We start from the raw sequence: 12,108 nt of genomic DNA, 5'->3' as shown, positions 1-12,108 counted from the left end.
TAGCAGCTGTTTTAAACCATCTTCTTCCACTCACAGGCAGTGCTGGGGAGGGCAGCGCGCATGCACAGAATGCTGCACAAGTTCCGGAAACACAAATATTGAAAATTTCTGGCACAGAACGAGGACATATGGCCCATCGTGTCGACACCAGCCCCCAAATAGTTTGCTCCAGCCTCACGTCACTTTCCAGCTCTTGCACAGTGAGTCCTGTAGGTCCCAGCAGCTCAGTGCAGATCCAAGTGTTTGTTAAAGGCAGTGATGCGCTGCTCTCCCCCAGCTCTGCCTGGGACTGGAAGAAGATGGTTTCAAACAGCCGCCAATGGAGAGATCCCGCTCCCGGGGGAAGGGAACAAACAGCAGCCTCCTGGGAGGAGGGAGACAGAATGGCAAGAAGCTGTTATTGAAAATCATTGCTGCTTTCTCTCCACAAAACAACAATGAACATTTCTGATAAAAGCAAAATACTGCGGATGCTGGAAATCTAGAACAAAAACAAAAATACCTGGAAAAACTCAGCAGGTCTGACAGCATCTGCGGAGAGGGATACAGTTGACGTTTCGAGTCCGTATGACCCTTCATCAGAACTGAAAAATATAGAAATGAGATGGAATGTAAATGGTTGAGGGGGTGAGACAGGTAGAGCTCGATAGGGGGCCAGTGATAGGTGGAGGCCAAGAAGAGATTGCCACAAGATGTCATAGACAAACGGACAATGGGGTGTTGATGGTAGTGATATTATCTAAAGGATGTGCTAATGGGGATGTTAGGGGGAAATAAAGGGATACAGTAATTATTAGGGGGATACTAGGGGTACAGTAAGAACTTGTTGAAAGGGAATGAATTACTTAAAATCTCCAAGCACATTGGCAGTAGAAGGTTACCAGATGAACCTTGCACAGCCTTAAGGGCCTGCAAACAACAGAAAGGCCTTGGATAAAAGCAAAAAACTGCGGATGCTGGAAATCCAAAACAAAAATAAAAATACCTGGAAAAACTCAGCAGGTCTGACAGCATCTGCAGAGAGGAACACGGTTAACATTTCGAGTCCGTACGACTCTTCAACAGAACTAAGGAAAAATAGATAAGAGTGAAAGAGAAGCTGGTTGAGGGGGTGTGGGACAAGTAAAACTGGATAGAGGGCCAGTTATAGGTGGAGATAGCCAAAAGGTGTCATAGACAAAAGGCAAAGAGGTGTTGAAGGTGGTGATATTATCTAAGGAATGTGGTAATAGGTGACATTAAGGGTAGAAAGCAGGATGAGCAAGGTACAGATAGCCCTAGAGGGGTGGGGTGGGGGGAAGGGATCGAAATAGGCTAAAAGGTAGAGATAAAACAATGGATGGAAATACATTTAAAAATAATGGAAATAGGTGGGAAACGAAAAATCTATATAAATTATTGGAAAAAAGGGGGATTGGAAAGGAGGTGGGGATGGAGGAGAGAGTTCATGATCTAAAATTGTTGAACTCCATGTTCAGCCCGGAAGGCTGTAAAGTGCCTAGTCGGAAGATGAAGTGCTGTTCCTTCAGTTTGTGTTGAGCTTCACTGGAACAAAGCAGCAGGCCAAGGTGGGACATGTGGGCATGAGAGCAGGGTGGAGTGTTGAAATGCCATTGAAATATAGTATAACCTCAGCTGCAAACTCAGATTCCAGTTTGAAACTCACCTAGTCCATTAACCTCAAGGTACAATAACAATTTGATTAGTACAGACTGAGATAGAGACCACATTCCAGCCTGAAAAGCTCAGAGTATCAGAATGGCAGATATTGTATTCTGTCTCACAGAGCAAACTGAGCACAACAGGCAAGTTTAAAATTCTCACAGGCTGCTTTAATGAAAATGTATCAATTTGTTTATTACAAAGTGAGTTACACTTACACAGAAATGGAGTGTTAGATCCAAAGATACTTGAGCTTTCACAAGTGTGTTCACCCACAAAGGGATTTAATACTAGGTCAAACTCACAATTATTTATTAAAACGTACAGCATCAGTGGCCTGTTTCTGTTCTGAAATTTCAACATGACTTGTAAACAGTCACAGAAACTGAAGGTTATGTAATGAATCCCACAGTGTCAGAGAAGCAGAGACTGACAGATTCAGAATGATTATCAATGACATGTCCAGTACCAGAAACTGGCAGATACATACTAAATACTACACTCAAAATTCCTGAGTCTGAATAATATTCCATTTATCTGACACAGACATAAAGTAGCACTGACAGTAAAAGATAGTCACAAACTCACATCAAACACAAACACTCAGTCACAAACACACACACACACACATACACACTCTTAAAGAATGGGAGTTTCAGAATGATTCCCATATTTGCACTCAGGACCACTGAACTATATTAGTATAATCCCACACTCTAACCCTGTACAATATTCTGACCGCTTTAGAAATAATACGCCATTCACAGTCACACGCATCACCAGTGACTGACAAATACAGCCAGAGTCCTACATGTAAACTCAGTACCAGAGGCTGAGTGATACAGAATTAGTTACACAAACAAACACACATAGACAAGCACATCCCCATTCAGACACACTCCCACACAGAAACACTAGCAGAGACTAACAGGTAGAAAATTAATTTCCAGTACCACTGAAAATTTCAGGTTGAGTCCCAAACGCTCATTCTGTACCAGATCCTGATCGATACAGAAAAAATGCCTTACAAACAGACCAAAGCTTCACAGTTACATAATCAGACACCAATTACCAAAGACTGGCAGTTACATTAGGAGAAAACACTCACAGTATCACGAAGCGGTAAATATGGAGTAAATTCCACAGTCACACGTTACAAAGTCTGAGAGATATGGAATGAATCGCTTACATGTACAGTACCGAATGCTGACAGATACAAATGACATATTCAAATTGAATACTAATAGAATGGCAAATTTAGAATAAATCACAGATACAGATTGAATCACATATTCACATCCTGTGCGAGGTGCTGACAGACACAAAATTGCTCCCACCTTTATATATAGTACCAGAGGCTGACAGGTACAGAATGAACCTGAATCTCACATCGAGCAGAATAGATGGACTGATGCATAAAACCTTCAGAAATAGAAGCTGGGGTTGGGTTTTTGGCCATTCAACCTACTCCATCATTCATTAAGACTGATGTTCTACCTCAACTCCACTTTGCCGTGCTCTCCTTATGTCCCTAGTATCTGAAACCTATTGACCACTGTCAGGATCATACTCAATGGCTGAGCTTCCAAATCTCTCTGGGGTGGAGAATTCCAGAGATTCCCAACACTTTCAGTGAATAAATTTCTCCTCATATCATTCCAAAATGGCCAATGCTGTGATCTGAGATGGTGACCACATGTTCTATATTCTAGAGCCAGGAGAACCATTTTCTCAGCATATACCCTAAAAAGCCGCTTAACAGTTTAAAATGTTTCATTTAGATCACCGCTCATTCTTCTAAACTCCAGGGAATATAGAGCTAGTCTACTCTATCTCCTCATAAAAAAATCCACTTGTCACAGGAACCAATCTAGTGAACAGTTATTGCCCTCCCTCTAGAGCAACCATGCCCTTCCTTATGTAAGGAGACCAAACTGCACACAGTACTCTAGGTGTAGTCTCACTAGTGTCCTGCATAATTGGAAGATTTTTCAATCCTATTATCCAATCCATTGGAACAAACATGAACATAACACTTCCCTTCCTATCTGCTTACTGTACCTGCAGATTAACTTTATGTAATTCATGTGCACAGACACCCAGCTCCCTCTGAGTGCAAACATGTTCCAGTCTCTCACATTCAAACATGTTCTTTTTCTCCCTACAAACTGGGCACACTCACACCACCATATTGTATTCTAACTGCCATGTTCTTCCAACTCAGACAACCTGTCTGAATGCCTTAGCAGCAATTTTGTGTCCTCCTCACAGATTAATTTTCCACCTAATGTTGTGTCATCAACAAACTTGAATATGTTCCATTCAGTATCCGTCTAAGTCATCAATATTTATTGTAAGTAACTGATGACCGTGTATTATCAAGAGCAAGTTAGAGCCAACCAATCCAAAAGTGCCCTGTTTATTCCTACACTGTTTTCTGTCCATTAACTAATCCTTGATCCATGCTAATGTATGATCCCCAATCACAAGTTCTAATTTTGTGTAATAAACTCCTGTGTGGGAACTTTGCAAATCGCTGAGCATAATTACACACCCACCTCAGATTGCAAGGCCCTGTATTACCAAAACAAAAGGAGAACCTAAATACATATTAATACCCGCAGCTCCATTAACTCCAGTTGAAACACATTTTACGTTAAACATAGGTCAGACTTAGACTCATAATACATAGAACAGAATCTCGCAATTAATACAGCAGAGCGAGGCCATTCGGCCCATAGTATCTGTGCTAGCTCTCTGCGAGAGCAGCTGAGCTGCTCCCACTGACATATTCTTCCCCACAGGCCTGTTTAATATTCCTTCTGTTCTTTTTCTATTTCTCTCTTGTCCAATGAGCTCAAATTATTTATTCACATGCACACAATTGCTTCTCTTTATAGACATCGACAATATCCACTCAACATCCATCCTTTCCCAAGGTTAATAGACACAGCTATTCTAAGGCAACGCTTATTACTGATGAGGTTTCAACTGCAATATGAATAACTCCAAATTGGGATTCAGTTATCTGCCATCTTCTTCTTCATTATCCTTTACACTCCCTGATCGCAGGTTTAGTTGCCCTGAGCATTGTCTGGTACTCATCTCAATTCTCTGGCTGAAGTATAACTGCTTTCATTGGATTTAACTTAGCAAATGAGGAGGAATCTACCGTGGTTTGTTTGGTTTTAAACACAACTTTGCAAATTCATACTTACCTGCAAGAAGCCTGATCTACTGAGGATGTAAATCAGTAATTCAGACTTGTATTCTACCTGATTTCCAGGCATTGGAATTAATTTCCATCCAGATTCCTGTTTTGCATGACCCAGTGGGGAATCTCCTCACTCACATCACAAGGTCAGATAATTACAGGTCTAAAGAGCAGTTGATAATTCTGACACTTTTTAACATTTATGCATATAAAGGCCACTTGATAAGACTGTTCGATTAAAAATAAAGATAGTCAGCCTGATTTGAAAATGTGAACTTAACTCTGAAGTGGAGATATTTTCAGGTAGGCCCAATTCTGACAATCATCTAGAATGTTAGTGATAACTCATTACTGTAGGAGATGTGAGGTTTTTTATTCATTCATGCGATATGGGCCCATGGGGTAACTAGTGGTGTGCTGCCTTTTTGAATACAACTGAGTGGTTTACTCAGCAATTGTAGATGGCAGTTCAGAGTCAACTTCATTGCTGTGCTTGGTCCTAGGATCCAGTATAAACCAAATCAGGTAAGGATGGGGATGATAAATCTACTTTCCTAAATATTTGAACTTAGCATTTTGAACACCATTCCTGAGATAAAAATTACATACAGATACACAATCAATCCCAGAGTCACATGCAGCATCAAAGGCTGAGAAGTAGACAATAACTGTCTCTCTCACATACAGTCACGTCACTCACCATCCTGAATTGGAATTATATCGCTCTTCCTTCACTGTTGCTGGGTCAGAATCCTGGAACTCCCTTCCTAACTGCACTGTGGGTGCACCCACAACACATGGACTGCAACGGTTCAAGAAGGCAGCTCACCACCACCTTCTCAAGGGCAACAAGGGATGGGCAATAAATGCTGGCCCAGCCACCGAAGCCCACATCACATGTATAAAAAAAAATACAGCACCAGAGACTACTCAGCAAATCTTACACAATACCCGACACTGAGACATAGAGTATGAAGACTAATACATGCATGGTAAAAAAGAGACTAACACAGAATGAATCCCAGCATGCACACCATGGCAGAGACTATCAGATACAGAATGAATTCCACACTCACAATGTACTGGAGATTGAAAGACATATATAAAAAAAAAAATCCCACATTCACCACAGTGTCAGAGAGTGACAGATACAGAATGAATCCCACATCACACAAAGCACATTGACTGATAGATACAGGATGAATCTCAAATTGTCTCAGAGATGTAGAGATACAGAATGAATCTGACATTCACACAATGCCACAGACAAAGAAACACGGAGGAATCTCAGAGCCAAGGACTGATAGAGACAAAATGAATCCTTGATTTCTGAAGACATCAGGCACTGAGTTACAAAATGGCATCAACGCTTACACAGGGTACCAGAGTCCAACAGAAACAAAATGAATTGCAAGATCCCATACAGTACCACTGATTGAGAGAGAATTGATCCCACTCAGATCCAGTACTATCCATTGAGGCAAATTCTACATTTAACAGTCTTTGGTGCTGTAAGTGACAGTGGGATTACTTCTGTCAAAAATTGCAACAGATGGGCCTGTTGAGAATGAATCACACACTCTGAATCAGTACCAGAGACTGACCGATACAGGCTGAATTTAACACCCCCATTCAGCAACGGATGTTGACAGGTACAGAGTTAATCTCACATTCACACACATTATCAGACATTGACAGTGAATGAGAAGTTCAGACTCAGAGATAGTAACACAGAATGAAAGACATCGAATCAATACAACTCTGACCTACAATGCCAGAGACTGACAAATAAAAAAATTCATTGACATACAGTTACAGAGACTGACAGGTACAGAATAAATCCAATAATTTTTGTGGCGGAGAGAAACACATACTGATTTAATTTCGGACTGGCGTGTAGTCCCAAGAAGCGAATGATTTCATTTACACGCATCAATAACGGACAGATGCACAATGAGCCTCAGGATATCAAATGAATCCAACATTGAGACATGGTCCCATCAAGTCACAGATACAGAATAAATCCAGCCCTCGCACACTGTACCACAGCCTTCCAAACAGTGAAGGAACCCCACACTCACACAGCATCAGACAGTGAGTAAATCACGCACATTACCAGAGCCTCACAATTCCTGAATGAACCCACATTCCTATACAGTCCCTCGCACCGACAGCCAGGCGACATTTGCCGGTGTATCTTTACACACTGAGAAACTCCGGGTGGAGACGGTCTTTGTAAAATGTATTTCCTGATTGTGAAAGGATGCTAATGATTGGTGGAGAAAGCTAAATATGATTGGTTCATTGATCTATCCATTCGGAAAATCACAAAAACAGATGAGGTGTTTAGTTTTAAATATGTCCAATCAGAATCATTGTCTCCTCATTCCTCATTAGCATATATCTGTCATACTGTCTATATAATGAGCGGACGGAAGGGGTTTGGTTTATTTCTGTGTCTGAAATTGAGATTGAAGATGGTTGATGAGAAGAAGAAACCAGTTGCTAAGAAGGGCGCCAAGAAAACGGTGACTAAACCGGCAGGGAAGGGCGGCAAGAAGCGCCGAAAGTCGAGGAAGGAGAGTTACTCCATCTACATCTACAAAGTGATGAAGCAGGTTCACCCCGACACCGGCATCTCCTCCAAGGCCATGAGCATCATGAACTCGTTCGTGAACGATATTTTCGAGCGCATCGCGGGTGAGGCTTCCCGCCTGGCCCATTACAACAAGCGCAGCACCATCAGCTCCCGGGAGATCCAGACCGCCGTGCGCCTGCTGCTGCCCGGGGAACTGGCCAAGCACGCCGTGTCGGAAGGGACAAAGGCGGTGACCAAGTACACCAGCTCCAAGTAAAACCCGGCAATGGACTAAACAACACCTGAAACACAACGGCTCTTTTAAGAGCCACCCACAAACTCTCTGAAAAAGCTATACGATTGCTTCACTTCTAAAATTATGATTTTTACTGTTTAGAATTTTGAATTATCTAATTGTTACTTTTTGTTTCAATCACAGCGGTTCCCGGTAATGTAGATTTAACCCTCGTTCAATTATTGAGTCAGGTTAATAATGCCTCATCAATTAATGACTTGCCGATTCCCCTCGGCGCTTTGTTTTAAGACGCGTTAATATTTCCCTTTCCCTGGTTTTGGAGAGAGAGAGAATAGAAGCAAATGCTTCAGTCTCCAGTTCTGGTCAAGTTTGGTTTCCATAATCGATCAGTTCATTTCCTATCAGCCCCGGTTGTGCAGCAACCTTCAGTCTCAACGCTGGCAAAAATGTTCAGTTTTGTCTGTCATAAATATCTACAATATACCGTCCGTTTGCGGAACGATGTAAATGGGACTTTCTGCGGCTGCTGACAGGGTTTCATAAAGGAACGAGATTGACCCCCTGATCACGGAATCTAAAAGCGATTTGGAACATGGGATAAAATGTGAAATAGTCCCATCAGGGACGCGTATTTTTAAAACTTCCAATTCGTACTATGTTCTGTCCGTTCTTTTTCATTTCTTTTTAAAAATTTGGCGGGCTTTTAAAATTTGAAAAAAGATCGGTTGAAATATCGAAATTTGGCGCCGTAATTTTTCGCCCTCACTCCGTAGAGTCTCCGGATTGGTGAGTTCAGTAGCTATCTGATTGGTGATATGAACAACATTATGAGACGCTGCACAAAGTGACCAATCAGCAATGCCCGCAGCACCATTCCTCCCGAAGCTATAAGAGAAGCGAATGTGAGAGGATTTCCTCATTATCTGTAAAAGTGTTTGTGAGATTGTGGAAATGTCTGGAAGACCGGCGGTAAAGCTCGCTCCAAACCCAAGTCTCGCTCCTCCCGGGCTGGACTGCGGTTCCCGGTGGGCCGTGTTCACAGGCTCCTGAGAAAGGGCAACTATGCTGAGCGTGTGGGTGCCGGAGCCCCGGTCTATCTGGCTGCTGTGCTCAAGTATCTGACGGCTGAAATCCTCGAGCTGGCCGGTAACGCGGCCCGGGACAACAAGAAGACCCGCATCATCCCCAGACACCTGCAGCTGGCCGTCCGCAACGACGAGGAGCTCAACAAGCTGCTGGGAGGGGTGACCATTGCTCAGGGCGGGGTGCTGCCTAATATCCAGGCCGTGCTGCTGCCCAAGAAAACCAGCGCCGCTGCGGGCTCGAAGAGCAAGTGAAGCGGCCATTCTTTAATCTAATAACCCAAAGGCTCTTTTCAGAGCCACTCACAGGATCATTGAAAGGGCTGCTCACTGTCAGGAGATGGAGTTATTGTAATGGTGGATTTATCTCTCTCTGATTTGTTTACTTGTGTTTTCAGTTCCCTCTCTGCATTGCGCTGTTTCTCTGTTCACACATCTCCCGCTTTAGTGAACTGAAGAATTGAAACACAGTCAGAGTCGACATTTTCATAAATATTTCATGGTCATAAATATCGAGTTTGTACCGGTACATTCATGAAAACTATGAAAAATGTAACGACTGGTGCATTAAATGCTTTGTTTTTACTCTCGGGTGATCTGAGCGCCGCTCCAGGAACGGAGTAAACTCGGAAACGGAGCGGACATTTTCGGGCTGATCTGTTTATTCCGCAGTTTTCCCAGAGGCCGGAATCAGTGAGAGTTGAGCACTCACAGGACCTGAGTCCATTTCTGCGGTTTCAGATCTGCACCCGCCCCCTTCCCCCCTCCCCCCGGTCTCCCTATTCTCCGGACACAAAGCTGCCTGTCCCAGGCGGTTTGGTGTCGGGGATTCTCTCCGCACTCCCTGTTGTAACATTCCCGGCCGCTTTTAATAGAGAGGATCAGAAATCAGCCGCTTTTCTCAGTCCCCGTGAAGTCTGTGTGAAGGAGTTGGTTGGTAATCTATACGTTTTTGCTTTTCCACTGATTTAAATTGCTGAACGGGGTCTTATTACCGCCGGTTACAGATAAGAGGTTGACACATTCAAACTGGCGTTCAGTTATTTTGTATTTTTCCTGTACTGAAATTGGCGGGCATTTCGAATTTGAAAATGTGAGCCAATCCAAACTTCCAATTTCTTCCCCCTGGCTCTCCGATTGGTTAGGAATTTGATTGAGAACAGAGTATCCAATTAGAGCTACAGCCTCTCAAACCGTTCATAATGATTATTAATAGACAGATTAAACTAAAAGAATCGGTGTCTTCAACCTCAGTTGCACTTGAGTTCAAAAATATACTCTATATTCTAAAATATACAGGGAAATAAATGAAAGAACCGGAATAAATGTGTTGTTTCCACCAGTCAAGTTAGAATGAAGATTCCCGCCAGCTCCTCTCACAGTACGTACCTTATAACTTACAGGGCACAGAGAGACAGGCAGGTCTTCAGTTCCAGTCTCACATTTTCAATCCATCAATCAAACAAAGCAGGAGAGACAGGCGCTGTTTCCATGTCAACATTTAAATATCAGATAAAACGGACACAACGGTGTCAGTTTCAAGTTTACAGAATTAACCTGAATAATATACTCTGAGATACATGTGAAGTACCAGTCCAATATTTGCACACATCACGGGTTTATAAATTGCAGTGTCAATTCCCATTGTCTGTCCTGACATATACATTAGATGCAAATCCAAAACTCAAGTACATTATCAGAGCGAGATATTCTGAAAGCGAGAATAACCTGAGATACAAACGTTGATTCCAGTTTTATGAAACAAAAAGATACAATATCAATTCGATGAGTATGAACTGAGCTGTAACTTTCATACTAATCCTAAATTTTCAATGTCAGATTGAGAATACTATGCCAGTTCCAGACTGATCTCCATTTTACATCCATATCAAAATTCTTACTCAGAATCAGTCTGAGTGTCACAGATCAAATCGAGCAGTATAACCTGAGTTACACCCGCATCTCAACTGAGTAGCAGGTTGAAAGATACATTATCTTTCACAAATGTGTTCACAGTGACAGACATTTAACACTGGGCCATAACTTACAAACATTGCTTGCTTAATAGTTACCACATCAGTGGTCTGTAACTGAGCTGAAAATTTGCATGGAATTAATCAAAACGTAAACAATCCCAGAGACTGAATGTTATACAATGAATCCCATACTCAGTCACATACACTGAGTGACAGAGACTGACAGATAGACAATAATTCTCAACACATGTTCAGTGCCAGATGCTGAAAGGGGCAGCTGTTTTTTTTTTCTCCCTATTCATGGCATGTGGGCTCTGCTGGCTAGGCCAGCATTTATTGGCCATTCCTAGTTTCCATTGAGTAGGTGGTGATGAGCTGCTTTCTTGAACCGCTGCAGTCCATGTGGTGTAGCTACACCCACAGCGCTGTTAAGGGAATGAATTTCAGGATTTTGACCCAGCAACTGTGAAGGAATGGCGGTATATTTCCAAGTCAGGGTGGTGAGTGGCTTCGAGGGAAATTTCCAGGTGGTGGTATTCCTATGTGCCTGCTGCCCTTGTCCTTCTAAAAACTGGTGGTCATGGGTTTGGACGGTGCTGTTTCAGGAGGAATGGTGAGTTTCTGAAGTGCATCTTGCAGATGGTACACACTGCTGCGACTGTGCATCGGAGGTGGAGGGAGTGAATGTTTTTGAATGGGTTGCCAATTAAGTAGGCTGCTTTGTTTTGGGTTGTGTCTAGCTGCTTGAGTGTGTTTGGAGCTGCACTCTTTCAGGCAAATGGAGAGTATGACATCACAGTCTTGACATGTGCATTACAGATGGTGGGAAGGCTTTGGAGAGCCAGGAGGTTTGTTACTTGCCGCATTATTCCTAGCCCCTAACCTGTGCTTGTAGCCACTGTATCTATATGCCTAGTCCAGTTCAGCTTCTGGTCAATGGTAACCACCAGGATGTTGATAGTTGGGAATTCAGCAATGACAACGCCATTGAATGTCAAAGAGCGATGATTAGTTTCTTTCTTGTTGGAGATGGTCGTTGCCTGGCTCTTCTGTGGTGCAAATGATAATATCCACTTGTCAGGCCGAGTTTGGTTCATGTCCAGGTCTTGCTGTATTTGGACATGGACTGCTTCAGGACCTGAGGAGTTGTGAATGGTGCTGACCATTGTGCAATCATCAGCAAACATGCCCATTTCCCGCAGTTGATGGACAAAAGTCATTGCTAAAGCAAATGAAGTTGATTGGGACTTGGATACTCCCCTGGATAACTCCAGCAGTGACATCCTGGGACTCAGATGATTGATCTCCAACGATCACAACCACCTTCCTTTGTGCTAGAA

At 42.8% G+C, this 12,108-nt stretch overlaps 1 protein-coding gene across 1 annotated transcript; it reads left to right on the top strand.

The window, feature by feature from the left end:
- The first annotated feature begins 7,353 nt into the window (after nt 1–7,353).
- On the top strand, nt 7,354–7,731 carry LOC144670242 (histone H2B-like). The gene has a single exon (XM_078532728.1). It carries the CDS (start codon nt 7,354–7,356, stop codon nt 7,729–7,731), a length of 378 nt encoding a protein of 125 aa, XP_078388854.1.
- Nucleotides 7,732–12,108: the final 4,377 nt, after the last annotated feature.

Source organism: Cetorhinus maximus, chromosome 31, assembly GCF_964194155.1.
Source record: "Cetorhinus maximus chromosome 31, sCetMax3.hap1.1, whole genome shotgun sequence".
Classification (NCBI taxonomy): domain Eukaryota; kingdom Metazoa; phylum Chordata; class Chondrichthyes; order Lamniformes; family Cetorhinidae; genus Cetorhinus; species Cetorhinus maximus.
The sequence above is the reverse complement of the archived record's forward strand: the minus strand, read 5'-3'. Positions and strand labels throughout refer to the sequence as shown.